We start from the raw sequence: 19,966 nt of genomic DNA on the forward strand, positions 1-19,966 counted from the left end.
ACCCCTTGGGCCCCTGGGCCTGGGCCCGGTAGGCCCGTGCAGTAATCCATCCCTGCATACTGAGGCGCATGCGGAGCTACTCCATGATTAAGGAACTCCTTTTTTCCTGGCCACCCCCCCAGGATTAGCTTGCCTCACTCTTAGATAAGCTGTGCTGATGGGAGGGGGAGGGAAGGGGGGTTGGATTGGGACTCCTAGACCAGGTCCCCCCCTGCACTTCATACCCCCCATATTTGTCAGTGAATGTTGATGTGAGATGACAAGCTCATACAAATGCAGCCCCCATTATGTGAGGCTAGAGCAAGGAGGGGGATGGCAGGGTGTGTGTGTGTGTGTGTGTGTGTGTGTGTGTGTGTGTGTGTGTGTGTGTGTGTGTGTGTGTGTTGGGGGCAGGGGCTGCAGGGGGTAGTTTGGGGGGGTTGATCATAAAGGGGGAAAGGGGGTCAGTTAAACTTGGTGGGTCGTCAAAGGAAGAAATAAAGAGGTAGCTGAGCATGAAATGCATAAAAGCTGTAAGATTTGAGAAGGGCGCTGACGCCATGCTGTGCCAAGTGATGAATAGACGCCAAAGCAGAGTAGGGAAGGAAATATTGTTACATCTAGACGTTGGTCTGTTTGCTGTCTGCTTGTTCCGGCCCAGCCATTATCAGAGTATAATACCCATTATATTCCCAGCTTCGCATTTTTGGGTCCTAAATCCTCCTAAGAAGCTCTGAATGAATATGCTTTTCAACGCTCATCCCAAAGCCATTTTGGAATTTTAAAATGTTTAGTTTGAGGCTATTTATAGGCTAGCAAGCCCTCTATCCATATGCATGTTTACAAGTGAGCACGCTACAGCAGACCATGGGGCAGGCTGGTCAGCACCAGTGATGGAATTGGTGCTCTGATGACCACTGCTGCCTGTTGTCCCTGGTGTCCGTCAACAATGCCCTTCCAGACAGAAAATCGTATCTATTTAGTTTTTTTTTTCTACTCCACAGTCACAAAAGAGCTTGACAACACACAACTGCTTCTTTTGAAAAGTGTTGCTAGGATACCACGAGTGTGTGGATGAAAACCCCTCTGTGTTTTGTGTTGCTCGCCAGCAGACATTAAGCAGGGCTGCGTGCTTCACGCTGGGACATGCTTTTTAAAAAGTTGCATTTATTTATATATTTAGTTCTATTCATGTGTGTGTATGTCTCTGTGTGGGGCTCTGTGTGTGTGTGTGGGGGGGCAGACATGCATCCATGTTTATGTGTGTTTGTGTGTCAGCTCAATCAACAGCTGTTGCTTCTGAATAACTGTGCCCATATGGCCTTGAAACATCAAGCATTAAATCAGCTTGACTGGAGCTCAAGTGTTGTGTTACAGCACATGATATGGTAGCTCTTTGAGGCTATTGCGCTCATCTCTGTCCTAAATGGTGTCTCATCTCCTGCTCATTTATAATTATTTATTTCATAATGAGTGAGCGTAACATTTTCAGTGTCATAAATTAATAATAAAATTAGATATTTTAGGATCATCATAGTCAGCTTATTTGCCAGAGCCCTTTTAACACAGCTTAATCTTTTTCTCATCTGTTAAGAATTAAGAGTGAAGAATAACTAGCCTGCTAATGTTGGACAGAAACCCTTTGGCAGTATATTCACCACATCGTTTGCACCAGTCCAGTCCAGTCCAGCCCAGTCCAGCCACATGCTGCCTCAGTGTCCAGTGTCGGCCTGAATGGGCTCAGCCACCAGTCAGTTATGGTCACAGCAGGTGGCCTCTGCTTTGTCACCCATGTGGACTAGGGCTACGTCCAAGTGTCTTATGAGGCAGCTGTTCCTTGTCACATTGGGTTCATCCCTCAGCGGTCTGCTAATGTGGCTCTCAAGTCTGGCTGTCCTTCTGGGCCAGTTATTGCGTCTTGTTCTGCACCCAGCAGACATGATGGCTTGTCAGTCACTTGACGCCAACGTGGGAGATTCCCCTGCCACCCTGGCGCCCGTAGGGCATGATGTGTGGACGACATGTCAGACTGACACAAATATGAGATACTCCCTCCCTCTCCTCCTCTGTGTTGTCTGCATAACATTTAAAAAATAAAAAAATATTTAACAACATATTATACATCCCCACTAATAGCAGCGCTGATTGAGATTGTAACACAGAGTCTAACAAATCAAATATTACATCTATGATCTTGTGTTGAGTGGACATATTCACAGAGTCTAACAAATCAAATCTTACATCTATGATCTTGTGTTGAGTGGACATATTCAAAGATGAATTAAAACATGGCAGATTGCCTAAACTCACACAGCAGTCTAAATGTAGGGAAAGTTATCAGAGGAAAATAGTGAAACTGTCAGGATACAGTTAATGAGTTGAACAGAGTTAATGCATTAAAGAGGGCAGATGTTCAAATCACAAAGGCTGGTTGAAAGCAGACTTCCTGTTGTCTCTCCCATGATGACCGCTCTGTTGAGGCATGTTATAAACTGGACCACACAGTCTGTCCCGCAGTCACATGGTCCCCCAGACTCTCCACTTCCTCACCACACTGAGCCGATATTAGACATCATTAGGTGACTTATTGAGCTTCTCCTCTTTTCTCTTCTCTTGTCCCAGGGACAGCAGCCACCTGCCCATGTCACTCTGACTTTGTTGTGTCCACGTCTCCTGGAGGTTCCTGAGAGACCAGCATGCAGCTCCTCGTCCTGCTCCTGCCTGCGTTCACCCTGACGCTGGCCTCCTCGTGTGAGTATGACTCAGCGCTCGTCCCCTTCTCCTTCGCTCTCTTATCACAGCGGTTGGTCGCGGGTGTCACAGTCAGACTTAATTGCATCAAGATTGGAATAACTCTCTTTCTCCCGCTCTGAGTCTCTCTGTTAGTCTATAAAGCAGCCAACGCACCCCGATTATCAAAGCCAATTTCATATCCTTTCCCGGAGAGAGCTTCCACTCGCTGGACAGCAGCCGGAGGATGGCCAACTAAAGGAGGGAGATAAAGGACATCTCTGGAAGAGATCTGTCCAAGCCCAGAGTGTATTACCACTATCTCCCGTAGATTAGAGCACCCTTGCCCATTCAGGGGAAAGCTCTGCTGAGGCACAATGTCTATTCAGATCGTAGACTGATGACTTCTGACCAGAGGTCATAACATTAGAAGCTTGATTTGTGGATAGAAGGGAGAGCTGTTTGTATAATAAACGTTATATATATATATATATATATATATATATATATATATATATATATATATATAGAGAGAGAGAGAGAGAGAGAGAGAGAGAGAGAGAGAGAGCTGTAGTACTATACGTGCTGGTCAATGTGAACGTGGACCGGTGTCCATACGGTATATCGTGTATGTATTTACATGGGTCAGTGCTTGAGGGTGGACTGTTCACTTTGGCATCTGTGTTGATGGGCAGCAATGCAGTAGAAGTTTCAGAACAACCAAATGCTGTGGAAGAAGCAGAGAAGACATTTAGCAGACTGCTTACTTATTTTAGACTTTATGGACTTTGACCTCTTCTTTATAGTGGGTATGGTGTACAATAGAGGCAGGAAACATCTACTTCAAGCCCCTCATATTACATGCGATATGTGGAGAAATCAATCATGACTGTCAGCATTATTAATGTATGAAAATGTCAGGCTCTGCCTTTAGTAATGCCCTACACAGAAGCATATAGTATAAGTATAGTATAGTATAAGTATACTATTGCCTTTAGTAATGCCCTACACAGAAGTATATAGTATAAGTATAGTATAGTATAAGTATACTATTGCCTTTTGTAATGCCCTACACAGAAGCATATAGTATAAGTATAGTATAGTATAAGTATACTATACAGGCTCTGCCTTTAGTAATGCCTTACACAGAAGTATATAGTATAAGTATAGTATAGTATAAGTATACTATTGCCTTTAGTAATGCCCTACACAGAAGTATATAGTATAAGTATAGTATAGTATAAGTATACTATTGCCTTTTGTAATGCCCTACACAGAAGCATATAGTATAAGTATAGTATAGTATAAGTATACTATACTGGCTCTGCCTTTAGTAATGCCCTACACAGAAGCATATATTATAAGTATAGTATAAGTATACTTTAGTAATACCCTACACAGAAGCATATAGTATAAGTATAGTATAATATAAGTATACTATACTGGCTCTGCCTTTAGTAATGGGCAATTCCACGGAAAATTGACTTTTTGTCACATCCATAATGCCAGTGAAATGCCTAACTTTAATACTAACAATACTAACATATTAACATACTAACTAGTACACATAAATTCACTTTGTGTTTGATTAATTTTGATAAAATGTGACTAATGAAATCTGTTTTCTTTGCAGTTTCATCTCCATATAGTGAGGTGCCATACATCTTTGGTGGTAAGTAATTCATTATAAAACTCTTCTATATAATGTGTGTAGATACAGTTTATGCATTTGGCTTGACTAGTCATATTCATAATGTCAGATGTTTGACATACTGTAAGTCTTAGCTCAAGCATACGCATGAGCTCTCACTGGTGTTTATTACACTTTACACAAAATCCAAAATGGTCAATCACTCCAAAGTTCTGCATGCAAAATGCATGACTGCTAATCGTCAACATCTACTGCAAGTGTAGCTAGCACAAGTGCTGTCTTTAAATTTTAATGTTCATCACTCAGAGAAGAAATGCAGTCAGACAAACCAGTTTAATGGGGGTGTCATGGGGCGGTCTGTGAGTACCTGCAGTGGACGACTTCATATTCATGGCTGCCCTCAGGCAAACGAGAGTCATTCATGATTAATGCTTCAAGGACATGACAACCTACGCAGGGCCAGGAAGTAACGGTGCGCTTGTAAACAGCGGATGAATGATGGACAAACAAACAGAGATTCATCTGTGGTCAGCCATCTCGCCTCTCCGAGGACCTTGGGCAGCTCGTAAAGCAATACGTGCGTCTGAGGAGGGCCGGCCATTTGGATCTAATATGCAGCTCTGGTTTCTTTTCATCTGAGGATTGGCTAGACATGGGTTCAGAAGTCTGGTGTCTTTTGTGAGTCAAAATATACCCCCCCCACACACACACACACACACAGCCTTCATTTAACATCAAAGGCACCACAAGGAGGCATATTTACATTCACACACGAGCCTCTCTCCACAGCCTTTGATCAGTGCGATCTCGAATGTGCACTTGACCATTCATTACGGACTTCAGAGCGTGGCACTTCACTTATTCTGTAACCCCCACCCCCCACCCCATCCCCAAAGCACACAGCTATCCGGACTCATTAGTCTTATTCAATTTAGCAGTCTCTCGCATGAATCTTCATCTGGGCCTTGTTAAGTGAGTAAGTAAGCGTAGCTCCTTGGCTCAAGTCGGCAGTGAGCGTAAACAATGGAAGTATGTCAGTGCCTGTGGCGAGAGGCTGCGGGCCTCCGTAAGCGCTAGCGCTATCTGTGCTATCTGCCTGTCAGAGCGACTTAGCCCCCCCCCCAGATCATGTGTTCTAAAGGACACACGGGGGCAGTGCATGTGTTTGGGTGTGTGTGGGGGGGCAGTGCATGTGTTTGGGTGTGTGTATTTGTGTGTGTGGGGGGGGGGTGGGAGGGCAGTGCATGTGTTTGGGTGTGTGTATTTGTGCATGTGTTTGGGTGTGTGTATTTGTGTGTGTGTGGGGGTCCATTTCAGCTCTCCCAGCGTTGCTAGTTGTGTAAATGAACTGCTGCAGGGCATCTGTGTCTAAAACAATATGTCTCGTGTTGGTGCTCATATTGGAACTGCCTGTGTTATATAAATCACAGTGACCTTTTTAAGATGGGTCATAATATTGAAATGGTTGCCCTTCCTGAGTTGTGCACTTAACTCTGGTTATTAGCCATTGCACTACTGTAGGGGGTGCTGTCAGTGTGCAGGCACGTGATTGGTGGAGAGGTATACCGTGTCATAACACACTAGCAGCCCAATGCTTTAATTGTCTCTCTCCTCCAAGGTGAACGCATGAAGCACTGTTGGCTGCATTCTTGGCTGAGAGCCAGTTGTGTGTGTGTGTGTGTGTGTGTGTGTGTGTGTGTGTGTGTGTGTTTTGTTGTGTGCTGATTTGTTGTCAGTGTTGCCTGCCCTACACAGCTCTATGAGATCATCTTCATCATTAATTAGCTTCAGAAGAAAAGGCAGTTGCTCTGTGGGGGCATTGATATTCCAGTCAGGCGTCGGAAACTGGAAGTCACTGTTTCGGTGGCTGGTCTCTGCTGGAGGAGCCATCGCTAATTAGCCCCGACACGCTTACTCCTGGACAGGGGTCGCGCTCCTCACAGCTGAGTTATCCCCTTGCCAGTCGTGCGCATCAGATTGTATGCCATGTGCTCGGAGTGAAGCACAGGAAGTGATGTGGAAGAGGCGGGGAGAGAACGCTGTGCTCAGAAAAGAATCCCGAGACGCCATCCCGAGATGGCTTACACTGAGTGCATTTTAAAAGACGTGTATAGATTTTATGCGGCTCTATTTCATTTTTCCAGATTATTCAGAGTATTCTACTGTTACCTGACACCTGTGTGTGGTGCTTGTTTATGTGTGTGTGTGTGTGTGTGTGTGTGTGTGTGTGTGTGTGTGACAGGTTGGTGTATGTTTGCTACTTTGGGTGTGTGCCTGTGAAGAGCATCCAAATTCACTTCCAAAGCAGATTGTGCGTGGTAGTGCTCAGCGGAGGTGGTAGTGCTCAGCGGAGGTGCAGCTCACAGATGGCACACTCCTCCACCCCACCCTGTCCTTCCTCCTCATCCTGATCCGCACCCTCACCCATAGCCACCCAGTCACCTGGACACAGCTCTCACACACACAGCAGATATGCAGAGTCACGCTCTTGGTTGAAGCAGCAGCGCTACAGTTAAATGCTACATTTGAAACTGAGGTTAACCTCGTGTTGAATGAAGACTCAGTGTTTCCCTGGAGAGTGTTGTCATGGCGACTCTGCACTCTCTGCTGTGGTAAAGAAGATAGCCGTCTGTTTGGTGGCTCGGTGCCTGTGAGGTCATCATTAAGAGCCACGCCCGTGTGGATGGTTAATAGTGAGGTCATCATTAAGAGCCACGCCCGTGTGGATGGTTAATAGTGAGGTCATCATTAAGAGCCACGCCCGTGTGGATGGTTAATAGTGAGGTCATCATTGCACCCTGCACTGCGTGCACTGGATGGTTAATAGTGAGGTCATCATTAAGAGCACCCCAGTGCACTCCACTCTGGATGGTTAATAGTGAGGTCATCTGCAAGAGCCAAAGAAGATAACCGTGGATGGTGGCTCGGTAGTGAGGTCATCATTAAGAGCCACGCCCGTGTGGATGGTTAATAGTAGGGGTGTAAAGATTAACCGATATGTATCGGTATCCGTTTTTAACGTGTAAGATACGGCTACATCGATACGCGAAGCCCGTGATCGAAAAAAAACGAAATGAACCGTTATATCGATTTACTTGTTATGAATCGTTAACAACCTTTTCTGCTCGCCAGACTCTAATTTACGCCCCAAGCAGCATGTTCATCCCACTTCCGGTTTTGAAACTATACGGTTGTAATGGAATTGTGGGTAATGCAGTTCGTTTTTGGTTACATTCATTGACCAAAGTTGTCAAATGACCTCATTACCCATACATCTACTGCAACTTAAACATGTGACAACTTGCACTCGGTCGGCTTTTGTTTTTCGAAATCCAGCGCGAAATTAAACACTTATAGCATTCCTAAACAGCAACGATAGCCTGTAGAGTAGCCTTACCTTTGATGAAGGGATTTCCTTAATGTTAAATAATAATTTGGCCCTTGCTGCTAAAACGATGCACAAATTATTAGCCAATGATTTTGTTCATATTCACTCAGACTTGTGGCATTATAGGTTTCTGCATTAGGTCTACTGTTGGAACAAAATAAGCCCAGAGAGTTCATTGATTTGTAGGCCTATTTTATTCTTGTAGGTAGGCTAGGCTATATGAGAAAAGGCCAAGAGTTTCTTAAGCACTTTTATTTAGGTATTGTCTTACCTCAACAAGGCTACAGCTCCATGAAAACAATATAACTCTGTGAACTCAGAAAATCTGTGAAAGATCTATAAAGTCTATAAAAATGTATTTTTATGTTGTATTTGGCTGCTGTGTTTGACTGAAATGTAGACTATTCTTTTTTCATTTCAATACAGTATATGAAACAAACCTCAGTTTAGATAATCATATTCACACATTTTTTTACTAATTGCCAACCATGACCATGATAATTGATAATATAAAATATAAAAAATGTGCACCATGAGCAAATGATAAAAAATCTTTCAGAATGCTTTCCATTCTTGAACTGCATCGAATTGCATTGACTTGCATCGCATCGAATCGTACTGAATAGTTTTTTAAAAACATGTATCTTTTCTTGTATCGAATCATGCCCATGTATCTAGATGCGAATCGTATCGTCTTTTACATGAGAGATTCACACCCCTAGTTAATAGTGAGGTCATCATTAAGAGCCGCGCCCGTGTGGTTAATAGGGAGGCACAGAAAACAGAGCTGTGGCTCCTCTACAGATCCCACCTTATGAATCATTGATGTGTTATCAAAGGGGCCCGCGCCAGCTAATGAATAGTCAGAGCTGATCCCTGCAATATGAGCTTTCCTATCTCCATTTCAAATTCAGATGCTTTTTGCACTTTTTTATGTTGGTCCATATATTACAATGCTGGACGGGGTTCCTGTTTTATTTTGTTTCTCAGCAGAAGCGGTCAGGAGATCGCGGTCTCTTTTCCGGGCATGGCAGAGAGGCCCAGGGTTTGTGCTTGCTCATTCGATTAGTTGATCAACCACCGTGAGCAAGATTATTCACTTGAATCGCCACAGTCCCCGTTTACAAGTGACACAGAAAGAGCAGCCAGAGCATGTCACAGATCCGCACCAATGCAAATGATCACACACAGATTTGTGGACACACACACACACACACACACACACACACACACACACACACACACACACACACACACACACACACACACACACACACACACACACACACACACACACACACACCCACACACACACACACACACACACACACACACACACACACACACACACACACACACACACACACACACACACACACACCACTAGAGAGGGCAGTGAGGACAACAGACAGAGAAAAGCGAGAGAGAGAGAGAATTACAGAGGGTGGTGAGAAAGGAGTGCAACAGAGAAAGAGAAAAGAGGGAGGGAGAGAGGGAGAGAAAGAGAAAAGAGAGAGAGGGAGAGAGAGACAAGAGAGAGGGACAAGAGAGAGAGGGAGAGAGAAGTGAGAGAGAGGGAGAGAGAGAAGAAAGAGGGAGAGAGAGAAAAGAGAGAGAGGGAGAGAGAAAAGAGAGAGAGAGGGAGAGAAAGACAAGAGAGAGGGACAAGAGAGAGGGAGAGAGAAGTGAGAGGGAGAGAGAGGGAGAGAGAAAAAAGAGAGAGGGAAAGAGAGAGAGGGAGGGAGATAGAAGAGAGAGAGAGAGAGGGGAAATGGAGGGAGAGAGAAGAGAGAGATAGAGAGGGAGAGAGAGAAGAGAGAGAGGAGAGAGAGAGGGAGGGAGAGAGAGAGAGAAGAGAGAGAAGAGAGAGGAGAGAGAGAGAGAGAGAGAGAAGAGAGGAGAGAGAGAGGGAGGGAGAGAGAGAAGAGAGAGGGAGAGGGAGATGGAGGGAGAGAGAAGAGAGAGAGGGAGGGAGAGAGAAGAGAGAGAGAAAGAGAGAGAGGAGTGAGAGGGAGGGTGGGAGAGAAAGAGGGAGAGGGAGAGGGAGAGAGAGGGGTAGGGAGAGCAGGCCCTTTCTCCAGGCAGTGGGCCTGTGCCCAGTGGAACAGCATACTGTACCCTCTGCCATCTGCCACATTCAATACTGCGTTTGAGGAATAATGGAAATAATAATGACTTCACTGTCAGGCGCGAGATTGCTGCACAGTGGCGCTGTCCTGCCTGCCCTTTAGCTCATTCCCAATTCAAATGTGTCCTGGAACTACGGATGGTGCGTAAACAAATAACATAAAACAAGTCACCTGAATCTGACGCATTATCCTCCACTATTAAAGTGCTGCTGTTCTCCGTCATGCCATTGCAGATGTTTTCCAGGGAATACTGTAGCCTGGAAAGCTCCTTTGTCACTGGGTTTCAGAGTTTGTTTTAGTCTCAGGATATTAGGCCCGTTCCGGTGCCTTTGACTGGACTTGGAAAGAGTGCACGTGAGGGAAAGAGTGCACGTGATCTCTCAGTAGAATGGCTTCGTCTTCACACACAGAGCAGGGGAACGCCATGTGGAATACTGTACAAGTGTCAGCTGTTCTTTTCTCTTTCATACACACACACACACACGACACACACACACACACACACTCATGCACATATTCAATTTCACTAGTTTTAAGAGGCACATTTTGCCTCATTGGTTATTCATGGGCTCATATTGTGTTTATGTCTTTGTGTCCTATTCATGCGTTTAGGCATTTGGGCTGCTTTGTGTCCTATCCATGCGGGGCTGGCGTTGTGGATTTGGGCTGCTTGTGTCCTATCCATGGGGCTGCCAGGCTTTGGGCTGCTTTGTGTCCTATCCATGCGGGGCTGGCGTTGTGGCATTTGGGCTGCTTTGTGTCCTATCCATGCGGGGCTGGCGTTGTGGCATTTGGGCTGCTTTGTGTCCTATCCATGCGGGGCTGGCGTTTGGGCTGCTTGTGGCAGACTGAGAAAAGGGAATGAAAGTGCGCAGCAGCAATAGCATTCAGACTGGTTGGATGAAGCCTGCAATTTAGACAGCAGTTGAGTGCTTTGTATGGGAAGAAGGATCTCTATCTTTCTTTCTCTTTCTCTCTCTCTTTCTCTCTCTCTCTCTCTCCCCTTGCATTCATTTTACAACATTTGAGTGGAACTTGGTTGTGGAAAGATAACTGTGTCTGGTTTTCAGCAGGCATCCAGATACACAAAGCCAGTCCAAATCCCACTGAGCAACAATTTCTAATTGTTCAAGTCATTGCAGCAGCCCGATTTTGGCTGTCAGGATGACAGAGGATGACAGGGCATTCAGTAGTGCGTCTCTGTCCCGTTGTGGCGTTTCTGTTTTCACGTGGGGAAAGCGCTACTCACTGCTATCTGGTGTGACAAGTCGCGCTTATTGCGTCACCCTTGCCTGGGAATAAAATAAGCGAACGAAGGCTCACCGATGGTAGTATATGGTCCTGGTGAATATGAAAGATGTATCATCAGTGTTGTCATTCAGTTGTTCTCCCTCAATTTTCAATTTTCAATTTTAATGGAGCTTTATTGGTATTACTCAATGAAGCAGTGTTGCCAAAGCAAACATATAACAAAACAACACAGATACAATATCTGTTTAAAAAATACAAATAAAATAATAATAATAATAATAATAATAACAAAAATGCTAATAATTAAAAAGAGAAAATAATAAATGAAACGTAAGATGATACAGTATTACTATACATACTATACTGTATATTTATCAACTTTATGCTATCATGGGTATATGGGTCACTCCCACTTCCTCGATTTTATGACCATGTTGACAGGTACTGTGCAGTTTTTTACACAACTTGTATGCTCTCCCAACAAGTATGGGAGCTTGTCTTCATGTTCTAATAAAAAGTTCAAATTGAGGTATAATTTGGCTAAATTGAAGGAAATATTGGTTTCCTGACTGTGTTGAATTTACTGCATTCAGTTGAGGAAGTGTTTTCATCTTCTACTACTCCTCACTGCACTGCAAACACAGCCTTTCCTCCCTAGGAAGCCAGGTTTGCCTGTGTCTTCCCATTTCTAAGGCCAGAGAGTGTTCACTTAATCTATTAGATGTTAGTAATTTTCTTTGTTTATACTCTGTAATTTCTTTTAAATAAGATGCAAATTCATAATTGGTTTTGATTTTTTGGAAACATTTTAATTTGTTGGATTGATATTTTGCAGACTTCAAGATGGAAATATTTTAATTGGGCTTTTGTCCCCATGCATTAGAATTGAATTGGTACTTGGTGCCTCAAATCCACCCTCTCCCCTCCCTCTCCCTCCTCTCTCTCTCCTCTCTCCCATCCTCTCTCTCCCTCTCTCTCCCTCTCTCCCTTCCTCTCTCTCCTTCTCTCTCTCTCTCTCTCTCCCTCTCCCCCTCTCTCTCCCTCCCCTCCTCTCCCTTCTCTCCCTCTCTCTCTCCCTCCTTCCCTCTCCTCCCTCTCTCCCTCTCTCTCTCTCTCTCCCTCCTCTCTCTCCCTCCCTCTCTCCCTCTCTCTCTTTCTCTCCTCTCCCTCTCCTCCTTCCCTCTCTCTCCCTCTCTCTCCCTCTCTCTCTCTCTCTCCCTCCCTCTCTCCCTCCCTCCCTCTCTCTCTTTCTCTCCCTCTCTCTCCCCCTCTCTCTCTCTCTCCCTCTCTCTCTTTTCAGTCCCTCTCTCTCCCTGGGCCTCCCTGTTTGAGGGAGCCCCCTCTCTCTCCATCTCTCCCCTCCCTCTCTCCCTCTCTCTCTCTCCCCCCTCTCTCATCCCTCTCTCTGGTTCCGATGAAGCTGGCCTGTCCACCCTGCCACATACCGGAGGTCCTGGGCCAAGATCCCCTGGGCTGCGGTCTTGGGCCAGTCCACCTGCCACGCCACGGGTCATCTACAGGGCCTCCTGGCTGAATCCCACTCCCCTGAATCCCCCACACACACACACACACACACACACACACACACACACACACACACACACACACACACACACAGCACACACACACACACACACACACACACACACACACACACATACCCATCTTTATCACACACCTGGGGACACCTGAAAGAGCGGTCACTTTTTATCACAGGGGACACCACTTTCTAAGCATGGTACAGACAAGGCATTGCACAGGATCATTGTATATGGGTTCAGTAATAAGCAAATCAGTTGTAATATAGAATACACACTTCATACCTGAAGTTAGTCTGACACCTGACTCCTGACCAGCCACAGGGGACAGGTGTCAGGTGGTCAAAGTGAGGACTCTGGCCCACGCCCATGGTTACGCCCACCCAAGTGATGTAATCAACAAGCACAGTCAATCTGGGGACCAACTTCTGTATTTTCTTGGATATACTGAAAACCATTCTGAAGGAGCACATGTAATGTAAACCACATTTGTTCAAGTTGCAATGCATCTTATACTATAATACCATGAGGTATTTGAGGATTTACTGTTGTTTGGAAATACTGTGAGACCTGCCTCATGACACCAAGTTGAAGCTAATCACGTATACACAAGGAAAGAAATAAAAACAGTAGCAATCAACACATTTATTGGCTGCTTAACACAGTGCCAGAATGCACAACCACACTTCATTAGAGCGTTATGAGGGTAGATTGTTGTGATAGTTATTAGCGTACATTATTTCTGAAAGTGCTAGTAATGCTACAGTCAACACCATGTGAAAAAGCAGATACCTTCTCAATATAAAATATCTACTCAGGCATTGCAGATACCAAGTGAATAATGAAAATAAAAGAAATATTAAAATGAATAAAAAAAAATTGTGTTGTCAGAATATTTTTAGCAGAACCTCGTCAACAAGGATACAATGTACCTTCTTCTCACACACAACTCTTTACACTTCAACATTATTACAATCATGAGCATCATTAATTTTCCTCTAAAGCCTGTTTGTATGAGCATGTAGTATTAACAACGAAAGTACACAATTGACCCTCTCCCAACCTAAAATCATTTAAGTACTGTTAAAATAAAGTGCATGTACTGTAATACCAATGACAAAAACATTGCTGACCCTCTGCCAACATAAAATATAAACAAGAATACTGTGTAAGTACAGGGCATGTATTGTGTGGTCCTCTGAAATGCTCAAGCCCTGTTAAGAAAAAACTAACACATTCCCATCTCCCACCCCCAAACTCATTCTTATCAAATTGCTATAAAAGGGTCTGTGTGGTTCTTTGGTAGGACACACAACGATTTTTTGACATAAAACTTAACTGACATCCAGTCACGCAAACTTAAGTGCTTCAGGTGCTGAGTTGATACAAAAACGCAGTCTGCCTTCCCAGGAGTTCTGCCTGTAGTGATAAATTTCATCAGGGTCTTCTCAACAGCGCAGATTTCTTCTTGACTCCATGGTCTTCTCTTGCGGCAGGCTGTGAAATAGAATCACAACAAAGAATATCAAAAAGACACTAATGAAATATGCTTAACCAAAAATATTCACACTTATGTGTCTTTCAAGTCTGACAATGAATGAATTGTTGTATGATGAAGTTGTTTGACAAGTTTTAATTTGATAAAGACAGAGGCCTATACATTTATTTTAGCTCAGTTTCATGACAGGTTTAACATATTTACTTGAACACAAACCCTATCATTTGCTACACTAGTTTTGATCGGACTACATAAGTTCATATCAGAACACAAACATCCATCATACTTACATGTCTTGGATGCTGCATCTGGAACATCGGAGTTCATTTCATCACATTTACTTTGGCTCTTCATCTTTGATGTGCCTAAAACAAAAACAATTTCACACCACAAATCACCATCCTGTCTGCAACACACATTTTGTGAAGGGCAAACAACATTTTTTAAAATGAATCTGTATGAAGACACGTTTGCAAGAGGAGAAGCAATTTTTGCTTGTGATTTATTTATGTTTTGCTTCACATTCATGAAAGGTTTGGTATGAATATTGAGTCATGTATCATGACAGCTGCTATGAGTTATGTGTTATGAACTCACCCGTCAAGTAAAGTGTTACCCAAATGTTTGTGAAAAGGTTTTAGTGAGTTAGAAGTCCTCTTGACTATTTCTAAGCTATCCCAGACTTAGGTGCTACTTTTAGGGCTAAAATACTTTGAGTTAATCCCAGCTGACAGTTATATTGTGGCAGCGTTGTGAGCATGTACGCATAGGTAGTCACGGGGTAGTTGAATAACATGGTGGCTCACATTGCATTTTTACTAATCGTTTGGATGTGGTGGCTACATTTCTTGTCCATACCTAAAGTTACGTGGAGAGGACTTTCTGGGGATGTCAATTATGTTGCTACAGCATTCTCTGAAAGTTAGTAGTTACTTTTAGCCTTAAGATTCTTTGTGAATATGGCCCCTGCTGTCTCCGATGACATTTATTTATCAGTTAGGCATGAACAAAACCTTACTCACGTTTCTTAGTAGCTGAACCTGGATCCTCGGACTTCGTCCTCTGACTGCATGCAGTGTTTCTTCTTTGAAGTGCCTGCGTTTCAGACATTAAAATCAGCATCATGTTCAACACCTTCAAGACAACCTGCAAGCATTCATATTACTCTTAATACTTACGTTTCTTAGCAGCTGAACCTGGATCCTCGGACTTCGTCCTCTGATTGCATGCACTGTTTCTTCTTTGAAGTTCCTGCGTTTCAGACATTAAAATCAGCATCATGTTCAACACCTTCAAGACAACCTGCAAGCATTCATATTACCCAGTTTTCCGCTAGATTTTTTTTTTTTTTTAACAGTGGCGGCAGGTACCTCGGATTAGCATTGCTGTTTATTCTTAAACTGCAATTTTCAGCAACCAGCGGAGGGCATTTAGCCTACTAGTACTATGCTTCGGACAATATTTTTCGCGTCTCCCCTAATTCTGAAGCAGTGGCACTGCTAAATGAAGAGGAAACACTGAGAAGAAAGTTAATGCTTTAAAATAGGCTACATCAATACAATATATAATATGTAAACTGAAACTGGGCGGGCCATAATAACCTCTGACTAGTTTAGGCTACTTATTGTTAAATTGCAATGTGGCGGCAGCCAGCAGGGGAGGATCGTCGCCCAGGATTATTTAAAAAGCAAATGTCGTCTGCCCTGATTCTGATACCGTGGCGGTATTAATTAAACAATGGGGGGCCGCCATGCTGAAATAAATGTAGAGGAAACACTGTTACCCTTAATACTTACGTTTCTTAGCAGCTGAAGGTAGGTAGGATGTAGAAGGTGGGCTTAGTTCTTAGCCGTCAGTTAAACTTTCTGAATGGTCACTCTCCTCTGGAATTGTTTCTAAAGCACACCAATCAGAAACTTGTGAAATCTACTAAATGTATAAATCATAGTGAGATTAACATTAACCTTGAACATTATAATTACCATTGGGATCAATTTCAATTTCATCTAAATTCTTTCCTTTGTAGTCCATTAAGCACCCTCTTTCCATGGCCATCAGGACTATGGATTAAGAATAGGATGTGACTGAAGTTCATATCGGGGTCAAGGCAGGTGACCCAATACTTTTGGAAATATAGTGTATATAGCAATCACATATTACCAGACAATATACAGAGAATCAAATATATAGCCATCACATAAGACCGGACAATATAAGGAGAATCAGGTCCAAACATATTTCGAGTTTTGTGTTCACACCTGTAGCACAAACACGTCTCCTGGAGTAAACACTGGGTGATTTAACATGTTTAGAATGTAAATTACTTACATTTACGTACTTTTGTTGTTCTTTTGGGCCTTCCGTTTGTATCCCGATTCTGCATAAACTCTCCTGCTTCCCCATGGTTGCCTGTAACAAACATACAGTATAAGCTATGAAATGATCATCTAATTCCACTATTCATGCCCATAAGACATTTTCTCAAGAATGTTTTTATTGCATATGAACAATGATTGCTCTTTCTTCACATGGCACACAGGCAAACAGTAACAGTCATCTACAGTATGCCTCCATCTCCAAGTCCTGGGTCTATAGCAGTTCATTGCATTAAATGGTCTATTATTGATTTAATAAGAGCAACATCATCCTTTTATATTACAATTTTGCCTCATCCCATACACAATTTATTTAGAGAATTGTCAAACAGGAACATTACTGTGATGTGCAAACTAATGAGAGTGTAGCTGTCAACTATACCATTTTATCATAGAGGGATTCACACTTTGAGTGATGCTGGCGCAAAACTAAAATTCGTTTTAAGAACCTCTCCGAGTTGGTACTGTGCAATAGAAAAGAAAAGCATGCATTTTACACCATTACACTAATAATAGTCTAATACATATTATACATCAATATGTTAGCCCAAATTTAATCTGGAATAAGCATGACCATAGGAATACAAATTTGAAATGCTTACCTTGTCATTTCACATGCTCAACAAGTAATATCTAAGGAGATAATAATAGAAGAATATAAGACTGACATCATGGGAGGAAAACAACTTAATATCTCTAACGTTAGCCTAATGTCTGTATAACTAGGCTGTTAAGCTACTTTGTCATTATGATAGCTAAGCTAAAGTATTGACTTATTAATAGTAGCAAGGTCTCTACTTTTTTTGATAACTTTGTTAGCTTGCTAACGTGTTTACTTCATTAGCATGCTGTCTGGTTTTGTCAGGCAACGTTAGGTGAACTTGCCAGCGTGCAGACATGTCCCCTGTTAGACCATCTATGCTAACGTCTATTTGTAGGCAATTTGCTAACGTCGCGACCGTTTGCTTGCCATCTTAATAACATTTGGTAGTTGGCTTGCTGAAGCGTTACATGGTTTAAGCATGCAGGCTTCGAAGGATCAAAGCCGTCAAAGTAAAAAATATAACGTTATACATCGCATTAATTCAACACTTACTACCGTAGTACCAAGCGAATTGTGTAAGACTCGTATCCAGTAACTAACCTAACGTTAATGCGATTATAACGTAGCAACAAGAACTACCCTGCTGTTCTATCAAAAATATGTTTCTCAAGTATAAAGCAATACAAGACAGAACATTAAACTTACATTTACAGCACACACGTGTCCTCTCCTCCACGTTTCACCTACTCCTGGTTTCATCAAAATGGCGCTTGTCAAAGTACTTCTTGTTGTAGAAGAAAGACGTTGTGGGATAGATCGCTGCTGATTGGACGTGAATCTCTTGCGTTGTTTGAAATAAAATAACCGAAATTAATACATTTTTATTTTCATTAATTTAATTGTTTATATTCCGGTATCATCAATTAGAAATGTTTTAGACTAAACCTATGGAATACAAAAAGTGCTGATATAGCCTAGTTGTAAAACTGAGCCCGCCAAAAGCATCTGGGGTGGGGTGGGGGGATCCGTTCCTATAGTCTATTTGGGGACTTGAGTCTGATGAGACCGGGAGTGCGAGAGTGGAAAAGGGAGTGCAGCCAAACCGCCAAAATGTTGGGGGGAGGGGTGTCCTATAGTCTGTATGGGGACATTAGTCGAGAAGTGCTTAAATACTATGCAATTAGCGAACATAACACAGACGATTTCAAACGTGTAGTAATCTAGTAATACTCTAGTAATAGTAGGCTAGGCCTGTAAAGTAGCCTACTTGAAGCCTATGTTGAATAATCACTCATTAATTTGTGCATACAAGTAATCAATGACATGAAAATTAAACTAAGATGGCCAAGTTGCTGGAAGGAGTGGCGTTAACACACAAATCTAGGCAAACTTTAAAGTTAGTTGACCCGTTAAACCAGGTTTATCATAGGCCATAGATAAAACACAACTTTGAAACAGGCTTTTTATGGAGATTCTGTTGAATATGGCAATATAGAGGTAATAAGCTTGGTTTCACCATGTCTAATAGGCTAGTAACCTTAGCCTATGGGTAAACTTCCTTTGCTGTTCTCCCAGTAACTGTCTTTTCCTGGTTTCTTGGTGGCTTATGGTCACCTGATACATCATGTGACAATGCCCACTTCTGTGGAAGGGAACCTGACTTCAGACAATGTCATTGGGGTGGAGCCTGCAGCATAGTTTACACCTGCAATACAGCCACTGACCAAAGGTGTCTCACTCCTAAGCTTCGATCTTCAGCACACACACACATCGGACAAAATCAGAACTTTTGGGGACGATGAAAACTTTCAGAGATATTGATGCTAGGTATGTTAGCATGACAGCTGCTATCATGTATAGCTGTTATCCTGGTGGGGACTATGGTTTTAGGTCCCCACTCAGTCAATTGTCCCCTATTGGTTGGTGTGCAATCAACCCATAGTCCCCTATTGGTCGGTAGGATAAGTACATATATACACACACACACATACATATACACACACACACACACATACACACACACACACACACACACACACAGATGTCTCCCTCTGCCTGTTCTGAATGTGCAGGCGCAGCATGTATGTGAAGTGAAATCACTGATACAGCAGGCACTTTACACACACACACACACACACACACACACACACACACACACACACACACACACACACACACACACACACACACACATGTGCACATAAAGATGCTGAGTTGCATTGCTCATCCTGGGATGATTAGGGCCAAAAACAGTCCCTGGGCTGGGGTGGGATGGGCTTGGAATGGCAGGTCCGTGTGGGAGAGGGGCCTTTAGAAATCACCCTCATCCCGAGGCCAGGAACAGTCTTGCCTGAGTGGAAGGGAAACCTCCACCTCCCACCAAAACCTCCAGCGTTAGCTGAGTCCACTCTCACCTCCTGCAGAACCCAGACACCCTCCAGCACTAGCTCATGAGGTCACCGTAAGGTCACCTCAGGCCTGACCTGCTGCTCTCCCCTCCAGCACTAGCTCATCCACCTTCCGTAAGGTCACCTCAGGCCTGACCTGCTGCTCTCCCCTCCAGCACTAGCTCATCCACCTTCTGTAAGGTCACCTCAGGCCTGACCTGCTGCTCTCCCCTCTGCATCAGCACCCTCTGCATCTCCTCTCATCCTCCTGCATTGTGACGTTCCATCTCTGCAATTCCTGTTTGCCCTTTAAAGTCCCTCAACGTGCATATTGCCCTTTTGACTTGGTACCTAGCTGACCATTTCCTTGTCAGAAGGCACATGCACGTTCTTGTTTATTTTTTACTGTATCAACCCTTCCTTTACTCTCTCTCTCTCTCTCTCTCTCTCTGTCTCTGTGTCTCTCTCTCTCTCTGTCTCTCTCTCTGTGTTGACC

The 19,966-nt window shown here is 43.4% G+C and overlaps 1 protein-coding gene and 3 long non-coding RNA genes across 4 annotated transcripts in view; 2 read left to right on the forward strand and 2 right to left on the reverse strand.

Moving 5' to 3' along the window:
• LOC125303770 overlaps positions 1 to 4,385 on the forward strand; it is a 36,928-nt gene extending 32,543 nt beyond the window's left edge. Inside the window, exons 2-3 of the long non-coding RNA XR_007195101.1 lie at positions 2,602 to 2,730; positions 4,343 to 4,385. This is a non-coding gene — a long non-coding RNA (uncharacterized LOC125303770). The remainder of the gene's footprint in view (positions 1 to 2,601; positions 2,731 to 4,342) is intronic.
• A 7,141-nt stretch (positions 4,386 to 11,526) lies between these two features.
• cntn1a (contactin 1a) overlaps positions 11,527 to 19,966 on the forward strand; it is a 48,183-nt gene continuing 39,743 nt past the window's right edge. Inside the window, exons 1-2 of the mRNA XM_048256179.1 lie at positions 11,527 to 11,569; positions 12,549 to 12,630. Coding sequence (XP_048112136.1) covers positions 11,527 to 11,569; positions 12,549 to 12,630 — 125 coding nt within the window. The remainder of the gene's footprint in view (positions 11,570 to 12,548; positions 12,631 to 19,966) is intronic.
• LOC125303027 lies at positions 14,056 to 15,218 on the reverse strand. Its single transcript, XR_007195003.1, has 3 exons — positions 15,187 to 15,218; positions 14,455 to 14,529; positions 14,056 to 14,163 (listed from the first exon to the last, which is right to left on the reverse strand). It is a non-coding gene; the product is annotated as an uncharacterized LOC125303027 (long non-coding RNA).
• LOC125303028 lies at positions 16,557 to 18,033 on the reverse strand. The gene is made up of 3 exons (XR_007195004.1): positions 17,789 to 18,033; positions 17,142 to 17,172; positions 16,557 to 17,003 (listed from the first exon to the last, which is right to left on the reverse strand). It is a non-coding gene; the product is annotated as an uncharacterized LOC125303028 (long non-coding RNA).

The sequence above is a fragment of the Alosa alosa genome, chromosome 11 (genome assembly GCF_017589495.1).
Source record: "Alosa alosa isolate M-15738 ecotype Scorff River chromosome 11, AALO_Geno_1.1, whole genome shotgun sequence".
Taxonomy (NCBI): domain Eukaryota; kingdom Metazoa; phylum Chordata; class Actinopteri; order Clupeiformes; family Clupeidae; genus Alosa; species Alosa alosa.